The following is a 27,129-nucleotide window of genomic DNA, read 5'->3' as shown; positions in this document are numbered from 1 at the left end:
GCCGCAGAGCGCCGAGGACGCAGAGCGCAGAGCAGGGCTTCGGCTTCCGCTCCCGAGGAGGCGGCGGCCGCGCGGGTGACGCGCATTGAGGGCCGCGGGTGAGCCACGTCCCGCGGACGCGCACGGCGCCCCGCCCACACACGAGACGCCCCGCCCCCGCGCGGGAGGACGCACGCTGCGCCCCGTCCACGCACGCGGCGACCCCGCCCCCCCGCGCGGCGCCGGGGGAGCTGGGAGGGGCTCCGCCAGCGTCCGCGCCATCGAGCCCCGGGCGGCGGCTAGGCCCTCGGTGGATGGTTCTCCTCGCCCGGCGACTCTGCGTGCTGCCGGCGATGGAGGGCGTGCGCTGGGCCTTTCCCTGCGGCACGTGGCTGCCCAGCCGCGCCGAATGGCTACTAGCGGTGCGATCGATCCAGCCCGAGGAGAAGGAGCGCATCGGCCAGTTCGTCTTCGCCCGGGACGCTAAGGCCGCCCTGGTACCGCGGGTCTTTCGCGCTTCGGGTCGGGGAGCAGCCGTCGGGGTGGTGGGCCGCGCAGTAGAGACCCCACACGCGAGCCTCGGCGCCCGCGTGCGGCCGCCCAGGGCTACTGCGGGGTGTGCCCGGCCTAGTCTCCGCCGGTTTTGTCGTCGCCTCGTCCGCACAAAAAATCAGCCCCTCCCCCGTTGCTTTTGAAAAGAAAGGTTCTGCTAAACCCTAAAATAGCTGTTGCAGAGGTCTGTCAATAGGATTTTCCTTGTTTTTAAGTGTTAATCACATTTTTTTAATTTCGTTGCTTGGGCCCATAGCACACAGTCAGCCTGTTAAATATCCCACCGGTCTCCCTGTGCACCGTGCACGTGGTAGGCCCTAAAAAATATTGACAGTATCACTTAGTTTAGCCATGCACACCATAGAACTGGAAGAGTCTAGCCTCCTTTTACCGATGAAACCGAAGCCAAGGAAGGATGCGGTCTTAAGCATACCTTTTTAACTAAATATTTAGCTCTGAAAACACTTTTTTGAATATAATCGTTTATTTTACGTATATATATTTAGCAACAAATGGAAGCTTGGGTTTCAAAATGATGTCTATATAGCGCAGTATGGCACAGCTTCTGAGTGCCATCTCGTCAAAGACTGTCATTATCCTGAAAATGTCCCTCTATCAAAGGACTTTTTCGTTCGAAATGTAGACTAATTGATTTTTCAAGGGACACTAGTGAATGTTTTCGTGAAATTCGAAGTGTTGCAGTATTTAAAAGTCAGTGTTAGAACTGAAGGAAAAAAAAACTTGAAAGATTTTGCAAAATGTTATCTACCTTGTTTTCTTATGTCCTCGGGTATTTTTTGTGATTTTAGACCTTAATCGGAGAGAGAGTGGAATAGAATATATGTGAAAAAAGATAGGTTATGCCTTGCTAACTGTGGAGGCAAGTAATAAGTACATATGATCTAGAAACACTTGCACATGTGCACAAAGATGTAAGTACAACAGGATTGCCCACTGGGGAATTCTTTTGTATATAATAGCAAAACCAGAGCCAGCCTAAAATATCCAGTAATAGGGGGATAGTCAAGTTGTGGTACCCTGATACTATGAAATATTATGCTACATTTAAAGATGCACAGGCCAATGGTTATGTGCATAAACATAAGAGACATAAAATAATCCCCAACACTTAGAAATGAAAAAGTTCGTACATGGTAGAATAGTACATATAGTGGGATTTCAAATAAATGGATGGATAGCAAATGCAAATGAGCATATATTTGGATACTTAGAGAAAAGATGAAGGATGAATTCTTGTCAACATTGGTTACTTGTTGATGGGACGGAGGGAATTGCTAACGAGGGACTTTGACCTTTCTGTCTTCATAAGCATTTCTTAAATCTTAATGCAGGATATTTAATACTTTAGGTAGTTTAAAAACTTTAAGAAGTGAGTATTTTAGAAAGTACAATAATAGACTTTGTATGTTATAGGCAGTTTTATTTGAATTTTTAGTATAGACAGCAGTACTTACTAAATGTTTTATTAACAGGCTGGTCGTCTGATGATGAGGAAATTAGTTGCAGAGAAATTGAATATACCTTGGAATAATATTCGTTTGCAAAGAACTGCAAAAGGAAAACCAGTTCTTGCAAAAGACTCACTGAATCCTTACCCCAATTTCAACTTTAACATCTCTCATCAAGGAGACTATGCTGTACTTGCTGCAGAATCTGAGCTACAAGTTGGAATTGATATAATGAAGACTAGTTTTCCAGGTAATGTTGCATTTTTGTAATACATGAGTTATTAAATGTCTTGTCTTAGTTGTACTGTGCTTAGTTTTAGTTGCTCAGTTGTGTCCGACTTTTTACGACCCCAGGGACTGTAGCCTGCAAGGCTCCTCTGTCCATGGAATTCTACAGGGAAGAAGACTGGAGTGGGTTCCCATGCCCTCCTCCAGGGGATCTTCCCAACCCAGGATTGAACCCAAGTCTCCTGCATTCCAGGCAGATCTCTTACCTTCTGAGCCACCAGGGGAGACCCCGGTTCTATCCCTTTGTCGGGAAGATCAAACTGGTGGGCTTCCCTGGTGGCTCAGATGGTAAAGAATCCGCCTGCAATGCAGGAGACTCAGGTTCAATATCCCTGGGTCAAGAAGATCCCCTGGAGAAATGGTTACCCACTTAAGTGTTCTTGTCTGGAAAATTCTGTGGATAGAGGAGCCTGGTGGGCTACAGCCCATGGGGTCGCAAAGAGTCAAACATGACTGAGTGACTAACACTAATTAACTTGTTTAAAAGATAATAATCTCAATAGTGAAGTGTATTATAATCCCTAAGCAGAGATAACATGTATTTGTATTATATCTAAATATAGTTCTTTGTAGCACATTTATAGAAAACGAAAAGAAAGAGCACACAGTTACTAAAATATTTATATTTTGCCTTAGAAATTTGCAGCTGATGACTGTCGGAACTGCTGACATTTATTGTGTGGTTAACTATAAAGTAATTTTAATAGAACATAGGGTCTCTCAACTCCTCTGTAGTTTTCATCATCACTTACGTTAGTGAGCACTTACTGTGTGCCAAGACATTTTACTCAGTTCTTTATGTATATTATATGTTGAGTGGAACTTTTCAGAAGATAAGTAACAGGATAAGAAGAAAGCTGTTAAAATAAGATAACCAACATCTTCCTAATTTCATTGTGCAATTTCTTAATCTCCACACTGCATCTACCACAGGTTCTTTGCTTGTGTTTCCCTTGGACTGGAATATTTGTGATAATGTTGTGCCCACCTGCATTTCGGCACAGATAACTTATTTATTGGTTAGCTTCCAGTTCAGTCTTATTTTAGGGTAGCCTTTGTGCACTTTCAAACTAAGCCAGGTCGCTTTGTTCTAAGGCTCTCATAAAATATATTTCCTTCATTCCAATAATATACTTCACTTTAGTTATATCAGGATGATTGTCTTCCCACTGTACTGTCACATCTAGCACCTTACTTAGTTCGAAGTAATGCATAATAAATATTTGTTAAATAAATGAATAAGCATTCTTTGCTACAATAGTAAGGCTTCAGAATATGGCTGTGATTCTCATCTCTCCCTTATGTTGAATATTCCCACCAGCCAGTTTTTCTCTAACCTGTTCATAAATCTATTAAAACTCTATTCTTTGTTCAGAAGGGAGTTGTACTAATTATAACAGGGGTTCTTGACCCCAAATAAGCATCATTTTTTTTAACCTCCTGAAATGGTTCTCTACATTTTGTATGCACAGGTATGCCTTTCTCAAAAAGAGAATCTGGTTTTCTCCAGGGTCATAGAAGGTGTAATGTGAAAGGACCACTGCTCTAGAGGATTCAGAGTGAGCATGCAAATGAGCCTATAAACTTCACAGTTTTCTGTGTTTCTTTTATGAATTTCCCCTTAAAATCAGAAATTACTGGAGAGGCCATTGCTCCTTAGAATGCAGTCAGCACAATTACATAGTAATGGTTGGCTCATCAAGTTGATATCTGCTTGGAAATTATGCCTGTGAGACAGATCTAATTACAATTGGTTTAGTGGGCAATGTTGGGTTATGGTCAATACTGGATAAACAAGTAATTACTAAAGCAAAAATATGAAGGTTCTGTTTCCTGTTAATTATATTTTATTAGCCTTTTTTATCCACCATCTTTTTTCTTTGCTCTAATTTACCTAATCACAGTATCCAGGCCTTTTACTATTTAGCTGTTTCATTGCGAAAAAACTGTTGACATATCCAGTAATGCACTGAGGAAGAGATACTTTCCAGTTTTAAATAGTATTCTTACTCTGTCACTAATGTTGAAAAGATTAATGGATGCAGCATTATTTCTCAGGAAGTAGACGCTGGTTACTTCACTGGCAGTTCATTGAATTACTCTGCTTATCAGAGTGAGGAAACTGAGCAGGAGATGTTCCTAAGATTTGCTAAATGATGGAGGGTAGAACTTAGTATAGCAGCAAGGGAAGTATTGTACTTTGTTCTGAATGTTGTTATTAAGATTATCTAACTTCATCTCAAGATGAAGTTAAGACTTTGGGGACATCATCAGTGTATTGAAAGACTTAGTTCCATTACTCCTATTTTGTCTGCAGGGCATGGTAACCCACTCCAGTATAGCCTGAAGAATCCCATGGACAGAGGAGCCTGGTCGGTTACAGTCTATAGGGTTGCAAAGAGTTTGGACACAATTGAAGTGACTTAACATGCAAACATCACGTAGGAACTTGTGGTGTCTTTCTTTGTCGAATTAGACATTCCTACTAGGTGCAGATCATTTCCCACCTTCTCCCAGTTCTCTTTGTTGTTGTGACAGGGTAGGAGAGAATATATCATGGATTTTTGGGGCTTTTTCCTTCTAGCCAGATGCCCACAGTTAAGGACACTGTTGCACCTACCACTGTTTTCTCTGCCTGATGGAGAGAAGAACCTTATACAAAAGTAACTGATGTATACTTGTCATTCAGTAATTGTTTGTTTAATGAATGTCCAGAGAAGGAGTTATTAATATAAGATATTGGGGCCCCAATATAGATAAATTGCCAGTGCAATATAATCCTAACCCTGGGGGCGGGTGTTTTATAGGTCATCATTATAATCTGCTGCACCCAGTTGGGAAATATTGGTTGTTTCCTTCCTTTTCTAATAATTTTTGTCTACCACTAAAAGCGTTTGCAGTTAGAAGTATAAGGATAGTTTTGTGAATTGTTCAGTTTTGTATCCATACTTACAAGATATGGCAGGTTAAGATGAAATTGAAAAACCACTACACTATTATAAAATAATTAGCTTCCAATTAAAATAAATTAATCAATTTTTTAAAAAGATGAAAGTTGCTCAGTTGTGTCCAGCTCTTTGCAGTACGATGGACTGTATAGTCCATGGAATTCTCAGGCCAGAATACTGGAATGGGTAGCCTTTCCCTTCTTTAGGGGATCTTCCCAACCCAGGGATCAAACCCAGGTCTCCTGCATTGCACGCGGATTCTTTAGCAACTGAGCCACAAGGGAAGCCCAAGAATACTGGAGTGGGTAGCCTATCCCTTGTCCAGCAGATCTTCCCAACCCAGGGATCAAACTGGGGTCTTCTGCATTGCAGGCGGATTCTTTACCAACTGAACTATGAGGGAAGCCCAAGATAAGATAGATACAGTGTAAAAATTATTAGAATTTGGAGAAAGACCCAAAATACTTTTCACCGTGAGTTTATACTTTCTAGTTCACGTTTTTGTTATAAACTTCTCCGGATATTAATTGGCAGGACAAAATGACTCAGTATTTTGAGATTTAATGCTAATTTAATAGCTTTGAAATGAGTGCATCATAGAACTGCTCCTCTTGAACAGTTGCTACCTAAATTAAGAACAGTGACTGTAAAGTTAAGTGATGGCATTATATGCTAGCTTTGGTAGAGTCTGTCTGTTGTCTCCTTCCCCATACTAACTGGTAGCACTAATGTAGTAGCTTCGTAATTGGGGCCCCCTCTTCTCTGTTCTCACTCAGTACATTGTCTGTACAGAGTTAGGGAGTGGTCTTTAAAAATCTCATTAAAGCAGTTGTCTTAAAACTTTTAAGTTGGTTCTTAATAAAATTCATTCCTTTTAACATGACTGTGTCGTCTTATTGTCGCTTCTCCTTTATCTCTCCTTTTGCATTTTTATCTGTTCTCTGCTCACTGTTCTCCACACTCATCTTTTATTACCTTGAATGTAGCAAATTTTTTCCAGTTCAGGGTCATTTAAAAAATGCTGATCTGTCTGCCTGTTTTTCTCAGTCTTCTTGAGTACTGGAGATCTGAAGACTGAGAAGTAACTAGTTCCAGTACCTCCTCAGAAAGGGCTTTCCTGACAACCTGCTCTTATTTTCTGTCATGGCCTTTCTCATTTCTAATTATAACTTAGTTATTTGATTATTATCCTTCATTTCTGTTCCCTTCATTAAATAAGTTCAGGAGCCATGCAGACCTAGTACTTACTGTGTCTAGCACATTGAGGGTGCTTAGTAAATATTCATTGAATGTACAAATAATAGAAATTCTCAATTTCACTTAAAATATTCCTTAAATTTGTTGAAAAGTTGGTTCGCAGCTACAATAAACAGTTATGTTCATATCAGATTCTAGTTTGAGTATAAACTGTTCTCATTAGTGAGTCATGGTTACACACAGTTCTTCCTTCAAGTCTTCTTCCTCATCCTCCCAATTATCTGCCTAGCTGCTTCTCTCCTGCATTTGCATCCCCATCAGATTCAGTTTCCAACTTTGTTACTGTTGCAATCTACAGTTTCCGACTTAAAATTTTTCAACTTTATGATGGTTTAAAAGCAATTCAGTAGAAGCCATACTTTTAATTTTGACATTTTCTCAGGCTAGCCATGTGTCGTAATTCTACGCAGCAGCAGTGAGCCATAGGTCCCACTCAGCTACATAGTCACAGGGTAAACACCCAGTACAACCATTGTTTTTTTCACTTTCAGTGCAGTATTCAGTGCATTTCATGAGGTATTCAATGCTCTGTTATAGGCTTTTTGTTAGATGATTTTGCCCATTTGTAGGCTAATATAAGTGTTCTTAACACATTTAAAGTAGGCGAAGCTAAGCTGTGACATTTCGTAGCTTAGGAGTATTAAATGCATTTTCAATCCTAAAATATTTTCAGCTTAACAGTAGATTTATCAGGACATAACTTCATCATAAATCAAAGAACTGCATTCCACTGTCATTTCTGATCTACATTTTTAAGCTGATCTACATTCTTCTGGATCTGCATTTTGAAAGATATGTTTAGTTAAAGCTTTGTTTTTTGGGGGGGTTGTTTTTTTTTTAAACTGGGAGATTTACAAATGTCAAGCAGCTTAAATAAGTCACACTTCTCTTTGTGCTCTGAACTGCTACTGAAAAGGCAGGTGTTTACTGGCAAGTAGTTTTCTCTTTTCCCAGGTTACAGGATCAGTCTTTCCCACTGTACAGAGGAATTCAGTGGGATCACAATATAGAACTAGTATTTATTGAGCAACTTCTGTGTGTTAAATGCTAAGAATTTGCTGGTACAAAATGCTAAAAAATGCTATGGAACTGGGTTAAATGAATTTAAAGTTTTGAGGAAGGAACTGATGTCTAAGAAGAGTATGCAAAAGTGAGCTGGAACTTGCCTTACTATTGTTTAAACTTATACTAGGCTTGCTCCTTGGAAGAAAAGCTATGACCAACCTAGACAGCACATTAAAAAGCAGAGACATTAGTCAACAAAGGTCCGTCTAGTCAAGGCTATGGTTTTTCCAGTGGTCATGTATGAATGTGAGAGTTGGACTGGAAAGAAAGCTGAGCAACAAAGAATTGATGCTTTTGGACTGTGGTGTTGAAGAAGACTTTTGAGAGTCCCTTGGACTGCAAGGAGATCCAACCAATCCATCCTAAAGGAGATCAGTCCTGAGTGTTCATTGGAGGGACTGATGTCATTGAAGCTGAAACTCCAATACTTTTGGCCACCTAATGCAAAGAACTGACTGATTGGAAAAGACCCTGATGCTGGGAAAGATTGAGGGCAGGAGGAGAAGGGGACGACAGAGGATGAGATGGTTGGATGGCATCACTGACTCAATGGACGTCAGTTTGAGTAAACTCCAGGAGTTGGTGATGGACAGGGAGGCCTGGCGTGCTGCAGTTCATGGGGTCACAAGGAGTTGGACATGACTGAGCAACTGAACTGAACTGAACTGAGGCATCCTAAACAAAAAAGCATGATGTTAGCGAATGAATAGACAACTAGTACTGATTAGTACTTGTACGTAATATTTCAATTCAGTGGTTAAAGATTATTTATTAAATGGTGCATTAATCACTAGGGTAATAGCTTGTTGGCTACTTGAATTTGCTCTTCCATAAACAGCTTATTAATATTTTCTAAGTCATATATAAAAGCTCTTTATGTACTTTGGATAGTGACACTTCTTTGATACCTGTTACAACTATTTTTTTTAATTGTATTTATTTATATGTTTATTTTCAGCTGTGCTGGGTGTTTGTTCCTGTGCAGGCTTTTCTCTGGTTGCAGAGAGCAGAGGCCACTCTGGCCGTGGCGTGCCTGCTTCTCATTGCAGTGGCTTCTCTTGTTAGAAGCGCACGCTTCAGTAATTGCATCGCATGGGCTCAGTAGTGGTGGAGCATGGACTTAGTTGCTCCTCGGCACGTGGGATCTCTCTAGATCAGGGATCGAACCCATGTCTCCTGCATTGGCAGACAGATTCTTCATCACTGAGCTACCAGTGAAGCCCCTACAAATGTTTTTCCCACTTTATTATTTGTTTATCTTGAATTTTTTTTTAAATGTATGAATTTTATTTATCTTTTTTAAATTAACATATCTAACTTTTCCTTGATAAATACTGAACTCTGTCTCATTTGAAGAAAGTAAACAAATTGGTAAAAGATTTACTCCAACAATAGGTTATAGAGTATTAGTTTTTTGTTTTAAAATTGTACCTTTTTTTTACCTTTAAATCTTTAATTCCCCTAGAATTTGTGTGTATATATTTTACATCATATGCCACAGAAGTTTTAGCACCATCAGTGTGGGATAGATTAGGAATAAACATGTAAAGTGCCTGGAATTATTAAGTACTTTATAAGTAAATGTTAGTCTAAGGTGGTTGTAATAGTTGTTACATGTATAGAATGGTGTTTCTGAAATGGTGGTCGGAATGTTACAATCAGCCAGGATGCCTGTGCAGGTTCCTTGAGGGCCCCTCAGACCTCTCAAACTAGAATTTCTTAGATGCAGCCAGTGATTCTATACTCAAACAGTTTCAGGTGATTGTTAGACATACTAGTGTTTAGGAAACACTATTAGATTTAAATTTATGGAACCAACAAAACGATTGTAACCTGTCCACTTTTTTTAAAGAGTAAGATTATTTGAAAGCCATTAGATCCTTGTTTCATGATGTACAACAAATTTAATTAGAATTGGGTTTTTAACAAAGGTTACTAGAACACAATAGAATTGTATATTTGGCCAGACTTCTGAAAGAAGGATACCTTTTAAACTTAGAATGGTAAGAAGAACCCACAAAGTTAGCAGATGTCATTGATTTCATGTTAAGTCTCTTCTCTCTCACAAACGGGGGCAAATAAGACACACAGAGGTTAATACGGTTAATATTTAAAATACTTTGTAAGTATTGCTAGAAAAGCCCCTTAAAACTTACCTAATGAATGGACTAAGAGCTTGATAAAACATTTCACAAAAGAGGAGTGATATATATTTAACAATTACTGCAACAGCCTTAAAGCTAATATTTATTAAGTACTTACTAGCTCCAGGCCCTGGAGAAGGAAATAGCAACCCACTCCAGTATTCTTGCTTAGAGAATCCTGTGGACAGAGGAGCCTGGTGGGCTGCCTTCGATGGGGTTGCACAGAGTCGGACACGACTCAAGCGACTTACCATGCATGCATACATTGGAGAAGAAAATGGCAGCCCACTCCAGTGTTCTTGCCTGGAGAATCCCAGGGATGGAGGAGCCTGGTGGGATGCCGTCTATGGGGTCGCACAGAGTCGGACACGACTGAAGCGAGTTAGCAGCAGCAGCAGCTCCAGGCCCAGGCCATTTATCTGTTTCTTTCTTGAACTACCCAACTCTTTTTCCCCTATCTTATAGCTTAAGAAACAGCCATAGAGTAGTTAAATAATGGTAAAGAAGTGATACCAGGCAGAATGGCTATCATCAAAAATAAATGCTGAGGACTTCTCTGGTGGCCCAGAAGTTAAGACCTTGGGCTTCCACAGCAGGGGGCTCAGCTTCCATCCCTGGTTGGAGAACTAAGATCCCACATGCTGTGTGACATGGCCAAATAAATAAATAAGTAAAAATTTAACAAATGAATACTGGAGAAGGGAACCCTCCTACACTGTTGGTGGGACCTAGAGAGTGTCATACTGAGAGAAGTAAGTGAGATAAAGAAGGAGAAATATTGTATGACATCCCTCATATGTGGACTCTAAAAGAAATGATACAAAGGAACTTAACTTACAAAATAGAAAGAGACTCATAGACTAAGAATGAATTCATGACTGCCAGGAGGAAGAGGGGAAGGGGTAGTTAGGGAGTTTAGAATGGACATGTACACACTGCTGTATTTAAAATTGATAACTAGCAAGGACCTACCATATAACACATGGAACGCTGCTCAATATGTGGTAGCCTGGGTGGGAGGAGTTCGGGGGAGAGTGGATATGTGTATGTGTATGGCTGAGTCCCTTCGCTCTTCACCTGAAACTATCATAACATTGTTAATCACCTATACCCCAATACAAAATAAAACGTTAAAAGAAGTGTTAGAGCTAAGATTTGAACATTTGACTCCAGCAGCATAACACTAAAGCTCAGTATATGAATGTATCTATATATATATAAATTAAATTGTTTGCATTTATGTATTAGTTTCCTAGGGCTCCTTTTTCCCTGTATATTCTCTTGTGTGTCTAAATGTTTCTCCTTAAAGGACACCAGTCATTGGATATAGAACCTACCTAATCCAAGATGACATCATCTTAACTTGATTAGATCTGCAAAGACTCTGTTTCCAATAAGGTCACATTTTTAGTTTCTGTGTGGGCATGAGTTTTAGGACAACTAGACCCTCACAGTTCAAACTCGCCTTATTCAAGGCTCAACTGTATAAATTATTTTTTTAGTTGCTGTGTGACCCTGATTAGTTGATCATTGCAGAACACTTAGTTAATATCTAGTCCTGCTTTCCCTAAAGATTAAGCTGTAAGCGGGGGGAATCCTGTTTTTCTCAACCTGGTTGGTGATTCATTCTATAGAAATTTTTCAGTTATTTTATCTATATGTATGTACATTATGTACTTAAGTTCATACCTGTCTATTAAATCAAAGGTTGTAATAGACATGAATTATGTTGGTATTACTTGGAGGCTTTGCCAGTTGATGTAACTAATGACTATGTCATCTTCAGCTAGTTTGAGAGTGTTCTATTCTGATATTTCCTACTGATTTTTTAAATTCCAATATCGAAGATAAACTAAATCCTTAACAGAGTCCTTACCCAGCGCGTGTGTATTTTCACCTTCAGTCACAGGGTGGCACTGTGGCTCTTTGGCTGAATATTTACAAAGCCGTTTTCTGTTGCTGTAAGTCTCTTTTTTGTGTGGCATATGGTGCTCTCAAAAGTATATGAAAATAGTCATAGCAGATTTTTTTTTTTAGCTGTGCATGATCAGTTATGATTACTTTTTTCAGTGATTGTGCTAGATTGCTTTTTTATGTTAAATGAGTGTTTTTACTAGCATGACTAAATTTTTTCCTTGATTGCCCCATCATATTTAGGTAAAAGTCAGAGGACTTCTTGAACGTTACAAAATTATAGCTTAAAGAAACCAACGAACATAATGATACTATAGATGAGAACAGGCATATTTGTTAAAATTTTAGGTTTTTTTTGGATAGTATTCTGATAAGGCTGCAGTTCCATTCAAAATGGGTTTCCCTTGTGGCTCAGCTGGTAAAGAATCTGCCTGCAATGCAGGAGACATGGGTTTGATCCCTGGGTTGGGAAGATCCCCTGGAGAAGGGAACAGCTACTCACTCCAGTACTCTGGCCTGGAGAATTTCCCTGGACTGTATAGTCCATGGGGTCGCAAGGAGTCTGACAGGACTGAAGGACTTTCTCTCCCGCTCAGAATATAAAATGGTGTCTTCCAGACTCAAGGTAGCTGCTCCCTGCGTTGTTGTCGCTTATCCTGTTTGGAGCAGTCTGTTCAGCAGAAACAGTTCATGGTCTGCATGTGCCCCTAGTGTTTGAGAGCATCAGTTTCTTCTGTCACTTTGGAAAAACAGAGCTTACTGTCTTTACTTTCTTTAGTGTTCTACCTGTCAAGCCAGGATGTACTAGTGATGCTTGCATTTTAACAAGACAGTCTTTATTAAGGGGCTTAAGGAATAAACACCAGACTATCAAAGAGTGTTCATAGCCCCAAAAGGGTTAGAATCCCCCCGGGACTCCTAAGATCCCAGTTTAATATTTCAGTGCTTTCGTATGAAATGACTTTACAGCTTTGCAGAGCTATTTTAGGAAGTAATAGCTCTGTGTGTGTGTGTGTGTGTGTGTGTAATCTGCCTTTTTAAAAATTTTATGGTCTTTATGGAATTTGTTACAATACTGCTTCTGTTTTGACTTTCTGGCCACGAGGCATGTGGAATCTTAGCTCCCTGACCAGGAATGGTCCTGCACCATTTGCATTGGAAGGCGAACCACTGGACCACCAGGAAAGTCCCAGAAATGATAGCGTTATAACATTAATATGAATACAAACAACACTTGTTGATTCATAAAAATGGATTGTAAAGTTTTCATTCTTGAGAACAGTAGAGGACTAAGGAATAGATAGATAAATCAAATGAGTCTGATTAACTTGAAAATAATTGAGAATCTTTGCCTTGAACTAAAGGACCACATATCATTGGAGGGTCATTAGAGATATTTCCTATGTAAATGAGAGGAGGCTATTTTTATTATTTCGGAGTTGGGATGGTGGGGGAATTATGGGCAATTCTGTGGAAGAGCTGGTTTTTAATATTTTCTACCCTTGAGATAACCACGGAAAAGGTACTTTTGGAGTTGATGATATAGTGTGCATTCTAATTGTTGAATTCTCATGGGGTTAGTTAATGATTAAATGATTAAAATCATTTAAATGATTAAATGATTAAATTAAATGAGTAAAGCATGAAGTAGGGGAATTTGACATCTTTTTTCTTTCCAGACGTGCTATAGTTCCAGCCAGTTGGGAATGTCAGATTTTGAAGTTAAGTATTTTAGAAATGGAAATTCAGGAGTAGACAAACTGTGTTAACAGAACCTGCAGAAGGCCTATTTCAAGAGGCTTGCTGGAAGTAATGTAATCATGAAATAAGGATATAGGGCTGTAGAGCATTTAATTTACCAGGTAACAGTTAACATACATTTATTCATATAGTAAACATTTATGGTTTACCTACCTTGTTGCTGGGCTTCCCTGGTGGCTCAGACGGTAACTAATCTGCCTGCAGTGCAGGAGACCTGGCTTTGATCCCTGGGGTGGGAAAATGCCCTAGAGGAGGGCATGGCATCCCACTGCAGTCTTCTTGCCTGGAGAATCCATGGACAGAGGAGCCTGGTGGGCTACAGTCCATGGGGTCACAAAGAGTCAGACACAACTAAAGTGACTTAGCATGCATGCACCTTGTTGCCAGATTTTTCTGATAGACCACTTAGGCTGTAATTGTGTGAGAGTAAGCACCATGACTGATTTGTTTTTAACCATTAGTTCAGTTCATAACGGTATAATATTTGTACACATTCTGCATAATTGTACAGTAAGTAAATGGATGATGATAGAAGGTTCCTGTTTAGTAGTAAACATAACATATAATATTTTGAAAAATGTAATACGAAAAGCATACTATATAATTTGTAATATATAAATTACAAATTTAGCTCTTAATTGTGGGAATCAGATTCTTTGAGTTCTGTTGATTTTTTTGGATGCTGTGTAATGTTTTATTGTCTGTGGAACAGTATTTTTTTAAAAAATGAGCCAATAGAACAGAAGTCAAAATCTATTTTTATTTGGAAAAATCATATTAGAATACATGTTTAAAAACAGTTATTGTGAAGGAAATAAGTGTATATTAACTTTCCAGTCATGTTATTCACTTAAAAGAACACTTCTTAGCTTTCTACCAATTCCTCCAAAATTATAAAGAAATTGTTCCCTGATTTTCCTGTTAAATAGCAAAGTAAAATTCTAAACCCCAGGACACTGTTACTCTATTTTTTAAGAGTACTTATTTTGGATTTCTGATATTCTACCGTATATAGGAAACTTACCCTAGTTATTTTAAGATTAATAAAAATTTATCAAATTTTTGGTGGGCATCTGTTTATATAACCATGTTTTTTCTCCTTAATTCTTTAGTAATTCAGAGAATTTCACCATTCTCTTAAATTACCCTTCTACTTCTGGACTAACCCATGCTTGTCTTGTATGTTATCCTTTTAATTCTCAACTTGCTTTGATTTGCTGATACTTTGTTTAGCAAAATTGTGACTGTATTCGAAAGTAAGGTTGGACTATTGTTTCCTTTTGTGTGCTGTCTTTAACAGTTTGGTAATTCTCTATTTCCTCAATTGACAGGTCGTGGTTCGATTCCAGAATTTTTTCATATTATGAAAAGAAAGTTTACCAACAAAGAATGGGAAACAATCAGAAGCTTTAAGGATGAATGGACTCAGCTGGATATGTTTTATAGGAATTGGGTATAATTTCTTTCTAGTTTTGAGAGTAAGCCCCTGTGTTGTTAAAAGCAGGAGCAAAAGTCCATTGGTAACCCTGTATTTTGTACAGTGTTTGAAGTACATAAGTCACTACTTGGGAACTTCATGATTTTTATGTATACATTATTATATTATAATGACATTTAAGAAAATTTAACATATGTTTAGTACTCAATTAGAAGATCCTTACTCTTAAAGCTAAAATAAGACGTTTTATTTATCATTATTAGTAAAGTTTAATGGTTTCTGTCTTAAAGAATCTCATACATATTAGAACTTATTTAAAAAACAGTTACATAATATTTATTATGTACCAGAAGGCATTACTGTAAGCCCTTCATAAGTTAGTTAGTTGTCATAACCCCATGAAGAAGGCACTGTTGTTATTGCATGTTACACCTGGGGTAATGGAGGCATGGGGAGCCCAGATGGTTTGTCTTCAGCTTTCACAGCTGGCTGGCCTCTGTGCTGGTATAAAGGTGAAAGTAAGTAGCTTATAGTTGTAATGTAGTAGAGAATTAAAGATTCATACATGTTGAGGGTTGAAGATTTTATGAACAGTTTTATCTACTAAAGCTCTAAGAGAAAATGTCTGTCTGTATCTTAGGCACTGAAAGAAAGCTTTATAAAAGCAATAGGTGTTGGATTAGGATTTGAATTGCAACGGCTTGAATTCGATATATCCCCGTTAAACCTGGATATAGGCCAAGTTTATAAAGAAACACGTTTGTTTTTGGATGGAGAAGAAGAAAAAGAATGGGCGTTTGAGGTAAGAAATTTACAGAATTGCTATAAGAATTTTCTTATTTTGAGCATGTGAATATAAGCTCAGCTTGGGGAGGCTAGTCTTTGAGACTTGACACATTCAGAATCCAGTCTGGGTGTTCTGAAGGTGAAGTCAGAAATACGAGGAGCACATATAACATTTAAGCTGATACGTGAAAGATAAGTCATAGTACATAAAGCATAGAACCACTAAAGGCTGCCATTTTGTCACTGGGCTGAGGTGAGGGGGGTTGAGAGAGATGCTGTTTCAGGCTGATAAGATCATGTAGGGCATTACGAGTCGGTTAATATTTCGGTCTCTTATTTATTTGGTTTCTGCCAGTAGCAGTTCTTGGTTGCTAATGAGAGAAATCTTAACAAACTCATTTTAGCCAAAAAGACATTATGATGGGTTATTAGAGTGATTCATATAACCAAATTGCAGAATTGGCTAGAATTAGAGACTGGAAAATCAGAACTCTTTTTATCTTTTCTCTTTTGCCTTCCTGGCTTCAGTTTCCTCCCACCCACATTTCTCATTCTATACACCAGCTTTCTTAACCTTATCTAGTTAAGGTTCCTTATGTGGCAGGAAGCATGACTGTCTGCCACCCTTAGGTGTAACAATTTACAGTTTAAAAACCCCACAGAGATTGGTGAACTCATTGGTTCAAGCTGTAAAAGCTCCGGAAAAGAGATTCCATGGCTTAGGTTGGATGTTAGTTGCCTTTCTCTTGACCAGACGTAGTCAAGGAAGTGTGTTACAACTGGTATCAAGTGTCCATAGCCCAGCCGAATGGTCTGTGTTATAATGTGGTGGTTCTTGCTGTCATCACCTGAATTGTGTGCAGAGAACATCAGTATCCAGAATAAAGAATTCATGATGAGTAGATAAAGAGGAGATGTTCATTCATTTTCTCAAGGGAATTTAACAAGTTGTAAATACAGAGTTGTAAGATCAGAATCGTATTTTAAGACCACATTCTCTGTATGATGATATATGGAGGTTAAGGAAGTGAGGTGTCAAAGAAGTTATCAATTCTGTGACTTACAGGACTGTCTGTTGAGATACTGAATATTAGAACACAAGTGGGATTTAAGTATGAGATACCATAGAAACATCTAGGTGAAGGTGTTGAGCAGGCGAATAGAGAGACTGGGCTAAAGGAAAAAGGGTAATCATTAACGTGTGAGTGATAGCTGAAACCATGGGAGTTACAGTTGCAGCAGTGAGTACCTAAATTAGAATTTAGAAAGACCTGGTCCAGTCCTGAGAATGCTGTTTAAAGGTGGGGTGGAGAGGAGACCGAGGAAGAATAACCAACATGTAAATTAAGAAAGTGGGGGCTTCCCTGGTGGTCCATTGGTCGAAGACTCACCCTGCAGCGCAGGGGACACAGGTCTGATCTCTGCCCAGAGATCTGAGGGCTGCAACCACCGGGCCTCCTTGAGCTGGAGCCGGCGCTTCAGCAGAAGAACCTGCACAGCGCAAGGAAGATGGCCAAGCAGCCAAATAAGTATATGTATATATATATATATATTTTTTTTTTAAATGACAGAAAGTAGTGTTAGGTGATGCAAAATTGCTAACATACCAAGTAAGATAGGAATTCTATCAGTTAAAGAGTAAATTATATTTAGCATACTGTGTTTTTTAATACAGTTAGAAATTTTTTTTTTCATTATGAAGGGGGCAGATTTCAGCCGTTTCATTCATGGAGACTCCTTTATTCTTAATGGTGCCAGATGGAATAGACCTAGTAGCAGGGTGAGGAGGAAAGAATGAGTGATTGGGCTAGCTGTGCTTCAACTTTTTAGTTGATAAAGATGTCTGAATTCCTGTGGGCCTGTGAGATGTTGTAGAAAAAGGGCCTGAAGTATCTTGAAAAGCTACCTAAGAGGATTTCCAAAAGAAAGAGGCAGAGGGCATTCTACTGTGTATTAATTGCTGCGGGTAGGAAATACAAGAAGTCAGCTCATAAATGCACTGCTAGGCCCATGCAGTGTATAGGGCAGAGGAACAGGTAGTATGTCTCTGAAAATTTCTCAGATGCCCACTAAGCTAGCCTTCGGATGCTTGATGTGACCCAGGGTTCTAAAAAGTGGATTGCGGCAGTGTTGATCATTACTTTGCCTGTTCTCCATCACTTCCCACTCTGCCACCTGCCTGAAGGAAACCAGAGGAAGGTGAGGCCGGGAAGAGTATGTCTTAAGAATTGAAATAGGATTTTCTTTTTTTAAAGCTGAAAGCAACTGAGGAGCTATCAGGTTTGCCTCAGAGCTTGTCCAGGAACTGGGAATAGAGATCCTACAGGGCGCATTTGAAAACATCTATGGAAGAAAAATTCTTTATTGAATTGAATGCACTTGAGCGTTTTTTCCGTTCAGTGGACCAGTTAGGAAAATATACAAATAATATGTTAGATACATATATATTTAAGTGTGGAGTATTTATTATACTGTAAACAGGCCTGGGAAGAGAGAGTGAACTTAACAGAATGAGTCTGGTGGTATGGACAGCCAGAAGCCAGGGTTTGAGGGGAGAATGATGAGCCTAGAGTCAGGGGAGGCATGTCTAGAGTCAAGGAACACAGATGGGAATTCCTGTTGGGGCATCTCTGAGTACCCGCACGAGATAAAGAACCAGCCTTTAGGCATGCAGTGGAGGGATGGCTGTGATCACAGCGGACACCTGTGGTGTAAGTGATCTTCACTTGCCTTTCCTCCCCTTCTGAATTCACCCACACTGGATACTTGATGTGACCCAGGGTTCTAAAAGCTGGATTATAACAGTGTTATCATTACTTTGCCTGTGAGGCGTAGTGAATGAGGGAGCACCCGGAGTTGGGAACAGAGATGTATCTCATGGAGTTTCCCAGGGTGTGCTAGTAGTGGTCAAGAACCCGCCTGCCAATGCAGGTAGACTGAAGAGACATGGATTTGATCCCTGGATCAGAAGGATCCCCTGGAGGAGGGCATGACAACCCACTGCAGTATTCTTGCCTGGAGAATCCCATGGACACAGGAGCCTGGCAGGCTGCAGTCCGTAGGGTCACACAGGGTCAGACACAACCCAGGCAACTTAGTAGGCACGCATGTATCTCACACCTGGAAAAATAATACTCTAGAAGTACGAATTGTTATACCAAGAGGAATCTTGTGTTTTCATAGGCTCTCAATTTTCATAACCAGTTTCTATTTGGAAAGTTAAATTTACCGTCATAGTTTAAAACTATGATGAGATTAGATGAAACAAATTCTTTGCTTTACTTTTGAAAGGAGGAGTGTTTTTAAAGAGTAGAAAGAATAACATTTATGACAGATTTTATTCAGCACTTTACCACTGGAAAAGCATTGTAAAACTTCAATGTTTTAGGTTAAACTTTGTATTTTATCTTATAAACAAAGTAAAGTTATACTAAGAAAATGACATACAATTTAACTGAAGCAGATTAATCTTTGTAGTCTAATGCTAAACTACCTCTTGAAAAAATAAAATATTGTTTCTCTGGGTTGGTGATTTTTAGGAAACTTTTGCTATTCATGATTTTATGAATAAAAAGTTATAAGCTTAGAAAAAAATTTTTAAATTTAGAAAGTCTTAAGTCTTAAGTTCAGTAGTATTGAATGTATTGCCTTAACTTTAGCTAGCAAGCTTGCTACTTTCATTTCCTTTTTCAACTAGTATTATAGACATACTAGGCAGAAGGGATTTAGGGTAAAGTTAATTGTATAGAACTTTTATTCTGGTGAGACATCGAATATTAATGTTTGATTACTGGAATCTTTGTCAAATAACTTCTTTAGTTTTGCGGTGTTAAATTTCATATTTATGTGATGTTGATGAGGGGTGAGTAGATATGGTGAATCTTTATTTTGAAGTCAATCTCATTGAATTTTTGCTCATTATGAAGTAAACAGACAAATTGAGCAGAGTACCTTGGCATTTTAGAGGACAGACTGAATGAAAATGGTCTGCTGCCCATGGTTAACACTGATATTCCACCTTAGATATAGACACCACAAAACTGCTTATCTAAGTAGTTTTCCAAAAGTAATTATAGCCAAAACACATCTGTGTTACAGTGTTTGTATTATCAATATATTCAGTGTAAAGAATGGGAGGACCGTGTTCAAAAAGAATAGTTGTGTTTATAATGTTATTACAAACTTTAGCCCATTAAATCTTTCTCACACTTAGTTATTTTTTTCTCTTGAAATATTTTCCTAAATTTATCTCTTTTGAATTTCTTTTGTTTTTTACAAATTTGGATATCTTAAAGTGTGAAGATACACAGAGGAGGATAAAGGATGAAAAGTCTCTAACATTATTTCTGATTGTAGTTTCCTGTTTGAGCTGATTTCTTATGGGGTACTGCCTTAGTAAAGTGGCTTCTCAGTGAAATTTTGTTTAGTTTTTAATAGTTGTTCATGCTTTTCTCTAGTAACTGCCTCAGTGTCTATTTTAAAGCCCCTCTCCATTTGTCTCACACATAGGGGAAAATAGGAAATTGCATATTTTTTAACTTGTACCTATGAGTTTCCACATGATTTTCCTTAAACTGTAATATGTAGTTAACTAAATGCTTATAAACCAGTGTTGCAGACTGTTTTTTTTTTTTTTTAATCACTTTAAGCATGTATGAAACTAACGTCACCAATGAGGGCAGATGGCTCTCTAGACATGCCTCTAGGTATGATGCTTTATCCACATGGTATTCCTATTAAGAATCTATAATCTAAATAATCATTAAGAGCCATCAGACAAAAAATAAGCAGTGTTTATTAATAAAAAGTGGGGAGTGGAGCTTGTATCTTAAAATATTAGTGTCATAAAAGACGAAACACTTAGCACGACATGGCAACTGAATACAATACCCCACAGACTGGTTCCTATACTGAAGGTGGGAAAATGGTATAAAGGACATTATTCACAGAATCTAGAATACAGAGAGTAGATTTAAGTATTATTTCAATGTTAAATTTATTGAAGTTATTAACTACTTATTGAATTTATTAACTACTGTGGGTATGTGAGAGTGTCCCTATTAGAAAATACATTGCAATATTTCAGTGTAAAGGGCCAAAATGTATGTGACTTTACCTTAAACTATTCAGGGGAAGTGAATATATATGTGTGTGTGTGGTGGTGGGTTGTGAGGTTTTTTTAGATGAAAATAGAACTGTATCTAAGTTTCTGTATTTAGTATTCTCTGTTTACTCATGTTTTATTTCTCAGGAAAGCAAAATAGATGAACACCATTTTGTTGCAGTAGCTCTTAGGAAACCCAATGGATCTATACATCAGAATGTAAGATTTCTCTGTTTGCTTTTTTTTTTTTCCTTAAAAAGCATGTATTAAAGTTGAATTTGTTGTTGATGGAAATAATCGTTTGTTTGATATCAGGTAGAGGTTTTAGCTTTTTGGTTTTTTTTAATGATAGACTTTAGAAGTGTTCATTATCTAATCCTTAAGATCATTTGGGATTTCACAGAAATGTTTTTAAAATATGCTACTTCACATTCAAATACACTTAAATATTACAAAGAAAAAATTTTGGTAGTACTGTTCCAATATTCATATTTTCAATAGAAATTCAAGGTAATTACTATCTTGGTCATCTTAACAATGGTTTATTTCCTGGTGAAGTGGGGCTGTTGAATATGATAAAAGTTATGACCAACCTAGACAGCATATTAAAAAGCAGAGACATTACTTTGCCAACAAAGGTCCATCTAGTCAAAGCTATGGTTTTTCTGGTAGTCATGTATAAATGTGATAGTTGGACCATAAAGAAAGCTGAGTGCCCAATAATTGATGCTTTCGAATTGTGGTGTTAGAGAAGACTCTTGAGAGTCCCCTGGACTGCAAGGAGATTCAACCAGTCCATCCTAAAGGAAATCAGTCCTGAATATTCATTGGAAGGACTGATGCTGAAGCTGAAACTCCAATACTTTGGCCACCTGATGCAAAGAGCTGACTCGCTGGAAAAGACCCTGATGCTGGGAGAGATTGAAGGCGGGAGGAAAAGGGGACGACAGAGGATGAGATGGCTGGATGGCATCACCAACTCAATGGACATGAATTTGAGTAAATTCTGGGAGTTGGTGATGGATGGGGAGGCCTGGCTTGCTGCAGTCCATGGGGTTGCAAAGAGTCAGACACGACTGAGCAACTGAACTGAACTGAATGTAATGGTACTAAGTTGAGGGTTAGTGAATAGTGGGATTATCTGTCAAATTGATCTTCCCCTTTTTATAGTGCTCTCCTAAATTATTCCCAAAGTGTCAAACGTGTGAGAGACCTTATGATATATTCTAGCATAACATCAATTCTTCCAATTAAAATCTGTTTTTACTTTCTTTTCCTGTTAATTGATAAGTTGGGAAATTTTTTAAAAGAGAAACCTTAGGGTCTTGACTCTGTCTACATACAGTTGTGATTCTATAGAAGTATTTATTTAAGGAATACTGATAATGTTACAATAATTAAAATTAAATGCATATGATTATTTTAGGGAATCTGCATAAGGGAATGTAGTGTGATCAGTATGTTTGCATCATTGCTTCTAGGATAAAAGCTCAATACAGATCATGCCTTTCATAGATTAAAAAAGAGTAAAATTCTTCCTAAATTATTTTATTTTAAAAGGGATGACATGTTAAAATTGACTCCTTTTATCTGAAGATGTTCTGAAACAGGTTAGCTGTCCTTGTATGCTGAAGTCTCAGCATTGCCCTTTCTGCAAATACCTTCTGATTCCATAGAGCTTTATATTTCTTGTAACATTTGCACATAGCAGTACTGTATTTCCTGGAAGAGAGTCTGTTTGGGCAGCAGTATCATAGTGAGAAAAGGGCAAGGGTTCCAGGCCCAGGTCTACCATTTAAGCTGTGTTGTAAGCTTGTATACATTGACTGATCTTACTGAGCCTCAGTTTCCCCATCTATAGAATTGAGGTAACATAACCATATCAACATAGTAATGAGAATTAAATCATATGAAACAGATATTGACCCTGTAAAAGCACTGCAAAAGACCCAAGTACTGTCTTTTCTAGAATGTATAGACTGTTAAAGACAGTCCACACTGGGCTGAGTTATGAGCAAGGGCTGTATCACAGAGTGTAAGATATAATTTCGATTTAGTGTTGAATGAGTCACTTACTAATGAAGTGCTGCATCTCTAAGTAGTTATGGGAATTTTATTAGATACACCCTCTAGAGTATTTCTCAGAAGTTTACCTGGTGGTCTCTCCCTGTCAGAATAACCCACCTGTTTGTTAAAGTTATCTGTTTGGGGATTGTTTTCTATTGAGTCAAAATTGTTGGACGTATGGCTCAGTAAATCTACATTTTAAACAAATACCACAGGCAGTTGTTATCTACAAAAAGTTTAAGAATCAGATTATTTCATATTATTCTTGATTTGTTTATATCGACAACACTAATAGAAGAAATAGAAACAATTATCTAAAATCCCACTATGTTGTTTAATGTTATAGAAGTGTAACTTAATATTACTGAAATGTGATTACTGATTTCTTATTTTCCTAATTATAAAATTGACCATAAGATTAATACACATTATAATTTTGAGGTAATCTAAGGGCTTTTTTCCCCCCCTTTTAGGTTACATCTCAAGAAGATTCTAAAGCAACCCAGAGGCAGTTTACTATTCTCACCTTTAATGATTTAATATCGTCTGCAGTTCCTATGACCCCTGAAGATCCTTCATTTTGGGACTGTTTTTGCTTTACAGAAGAGATTTCCATAAGAAATGGTACAAAGTCATGATATGATTTTCTGAGTAACAAAGGGAAGTGAAAACTGTAGTCTTCTGTATTCACTAAAAAATAAATGCCTGTGACTATCAAATTTTATTTCATAAAACATTTTTAAAAAGAAGAAACAACTGTTCCTAAAAGGCAGACTCCCAGATCAAGATAGATGACTAGAATACATGTTTACCTCTTCTTCCTCCCCAAGATCACATTGTATTTGCTAAAAAAAAAAAAAAATAGAAATCGATGGTAGAGTCTTAAAGTAATAAGACAGAATACACAAAATAGAGAATGTTCAAATTCCTATTTTTCAAGAGATAACTATTTTAGAGGTACCTATCCTTAAAACATGGAGTATCTTCCCAGATCTTTTTCTTGGCAAATGATTCCCTATTAATATACTTACTCTTTTTTTTTTTTTTAATAGAACATACTATATTTAACTTTTCTCTTGACTCTACATCTGAGGTCCATAAATATATTGGTGTAGCATAACTTTTAGTGCTGCTTAAGTATTCTGTTTTCCAGCTACTATCAAGATGCAATTGACCAGAGGTAATACGGTTCAACTGTAATTGACTTAGTAACCAAGGACGTTTATTGTGTCACATAACAAACAGTTTAGAGTTGCCATTAGGGCCTTTTTTTTTTTTGCCTCCGCCTTAGCTTATTTGTTTTGCTTTAGGCTGGTCTCCCTCATGCATCTGAAAGGCAGAAAAGGCTGTTTTGCCTCTCACGTTTTGTTAGGAAAGTTTTTTCCTCTTAAGTGCCCCCAGAAAATTTCCACAGAGCTTCTGTTGACCCAGATCAGGTCACTGAGAAAGCTGAACTTGACACTCTTGGCTTCTGTGGAAAGGGAACTCTTGGTAAGAAAGAAGCCTGAAGCAGAGTCTGGGGGAGTGATACCTAGGGGAGGCCCATGCCTACCATGAGGAAGGTGTGCCACAGCTGACTCACTCTGTCCTCTGTGCTGGGCATTTTAAATGTCTGCAGTTTTTACTGTAAGCAGTGGTTTATTGCATATCCTTGTAGCCACATTTTGAAGTACCTGTTTAATTATGTCCAAAAGAATTAAATATATTTAGAGCCTCAATAAGTATTGCCAAATTGTTCTCCATAAAAGCTGCATAATTTATACTTGCAGTTAGCGTTATATGTTTGATCATTCTCTCACCATCCCCACCCCCCTCAACCTACAGACTGGTCATCTGTAGATAGGATCTTTTAAAAAAAAAAAAAAATTTAATCTCTGCCAGTATAGGTTAAAAATGGTACCTTATATTTTAAAAGTGTCTCTTTCATTACAAATGAGGTTGCTATGGCATTGTTAGTATTGGCTGTTTGTATTCTTTTTGTATGAACTGCCCGTTCATTATCTTAACCTGTTTTTATTTTGGTAAATAAGACAAAGTACAAACATAATATGTAAGATGCAAGACCATCATATTGATGACAGAATCTATTCTATGGTTGTAGTGCATGTCTTGGGGAGTTTGAAGTCTTATAATAATAATTGTTAAATGTCAGAAGTGAAATAGTTTCATTGTTTCTATTACTAAAGTGGAAAGTTGTGTTTAAATTGTATAAAATTAGATATTTTGCTTAAGTACAAGAAAAATTTTGAACATTTTATTTTTTACTTCGTTAAGCATGCACAGATATTCCAAGCATAGTAAATAACTTGTTTTCAAAGGATCGAGTAGCATTTATAGCAGAGGAAGCATTGTTATCCGTAGCATGAGTGTAATGGTGATAGGAAAATGCTGTCGTCTGTCTTATCATTATAACATTTATGAATTTTTATGAAGCAGGCACCATTGCTGCGTTTCCGGGGGTGGGGGGCAGTGGGTGGAGATCTGTTGTCTTAAGGTTTCACATAGTCAGAATCAAATAAATACACATAGTTTAGATTCAAGTAGGTCTATAAAAATCTTTTTTTCTAATAAAAATTACCATTCCCTTGACCTTCTGTTTCCTGTCCCCAGAGTGAGCTGTTTCACTGATTTTTTGTTGTTGTTATTTATTACTGTATCTCCAAATAGCATGCTTATATTGCTTTACCTGTTTCCAGTTTGAGGCATTTCTTTAATTCCTAATATAAAACTTTGGTCTGCTGCTTCCCAGCCGTTACACTTTCCCTTCCTGTTCCCCTTTCCCCAGCGTGTGTAATGCAGTGTTTTCATTATTGGCTGTGACTAAGAAGGTATGCACGATTGAGATTACGTAGCACTGTACAGCTAAGTGATGTGTTACTCTTACCCTGTACCGCCTTTTTATTTCCTGACTTAATAATCAACTTTGTTTGCATAGGCTTCTGTGTACTTACTGCTAATTAAACCCAAAACTCGACGTTCAGACATACCAGTTGTTCATCAGTTTCATCCCTCTTGAAGAAATCGCTCCTGAAGCAATCACTGTTTTGTCCTTTCTGAGCTTTTACCTTCTGTGGCTAGTGCACAGCTGTCGTCCTGGGATCTCTTTCCACCACCGACTTAGGAGTTACTTCTGTCTCTCTTACGTTGGGGGCTCACCAGGTGATCAGTGGTAAAGAATCCGCCTGCCAGTGCAGAAGAAGCAGGTCAGTCTCTGAGCCAGGAAGATGCCCTTGAGGAGGAAATGGTAACCCACTGCAGTATTATTGCCAGGATGATCCTATGGACAGAGGGGCCTAGAGGCCACAGTCCAAGAGTCAGGCAAAACTAGCACACTCCCCTATGTTGGATTCCCTGGTGGCCCATTTTCTGTGTCTCATGTCCTTTTTAAGATTTACTGCTTCATTTGTGTGGATCATTATCAAGTAACTTCTTGAGAACAAAGGCGGTATAGAATACATTTTTTTGCAGAGTGGTATAGGAGATCTAATTTCTTCTTACAGATTATGCCATTCAGTTCCCCCACCAAAGCACCCTGTATTTGATATCACCAATTTTTGAGTCCTGAGCTGGGCTGGACCACAGCACTGTTTCATATCTATATTTTGCTGAGTCCAGAAGCATTCTTTGCATCGTACCATACTGCCCAGTATTTATAGCTTCATTGGTTCCTGTTAGTATTTTCCTGCCTACAAACTCTGATGGGTTGACTTTTTTAAATGAACCTGTGTGTGTATGTGTGCACATAAACATTCACGTATCCTGTGCTCTTCAAACTCAGGAATTGAATATATTTGGATATATTTTCAATTAAAATGTTCACCATCCTTACTACTAAGTATCTGAAACGCAGAAACTAATTAGATTTGGGTAACTGAATAGCCCCTCACTGACTAAAGTACTGCCATCTGAATTTAAACAGCTAAAGAGATTTATATGTGTGTATGTTTCTGTATATGTTTTTATGTATGTATATACATAAATATATGTATACTTAAATACATACATCTTTGATCAAAAATATGCATAAGGATAATTCCATCTAGTACTTAAACTTGCCAGGTAGCACTAGTGGTAAAGAACCTGCCTGCCTGTTGGAGGAGACATGAGATGCAGGTTCAATCCCTGGGTTGGGCAGAGTCCCAGGAGAGGGGCATGGCAACCCACTGCAGTGTTCTTGCCTGGAGAATCCCATGGGCAGTGGAGCCTGGCAGGTTACGGTCCATAGGGTCACAAAGAGTAGGACATGACTGAAGCAATTTAGCAGTAACAACAGTTCTTAATCAAAAGGGATATGAGGGGAACTAATAGTTATTTTATGGGGGAAAATATGCCATCAGATTATGTGAATTTGGGGTTG

General features: G+C 38.2%; 1 protein-coding gene across 1 annotated transcript; it reads left to right on the top strand.

The window, feature by feature from the left end:
• Positions 1 to 195: 195 nt before the first annotated feature.
• AASDHPPT (aminoadipate-semialdehyde dehydrogenase-phosphopantetheinyl transferase) lies at positions 196 to 25,708 on the top strand. The gene is made up of 6 exons (XM_043482128.1): positions 196 to 476; positions 2,025 to 2,250; positions 14,709 to 14,830; positions 15,456 to 15,617; positions 20,853 to 20,924; positions 23,246 to 25,708. Exons 1-6 carry the CDS (start codon positions 294 to 296, stop codon positions 23,408 to 23,410), a joined length of 930 nt encoding a protein of 309 aa, XP_043338063.1. The 5' UTR covers positions 196 to 293; the 3' UTR covers positions 23,411 to 25,708.
• Positions 25,709 to 27,129: the final 1,421 nt, after the last annotated feature.

Source organism: Cervus canadensis, chromosome 11 (assembly GCF_019320065.1).
Source record: "Cervus canadensis isolate Bull #8, Minnesota chromosome 11, ASM1932006v1, whole genome shotgun sequence".
NCBI lineage: Eukaryota > Metazoa > Chordata > Mammalia > Artiodactyla > Cervidae > Cervus > Cervus canadensis.
Note: the sequence above shows the minus strand (reverse complement) of the source record. Positions and strands in the feature narration are given on the sequence as shown.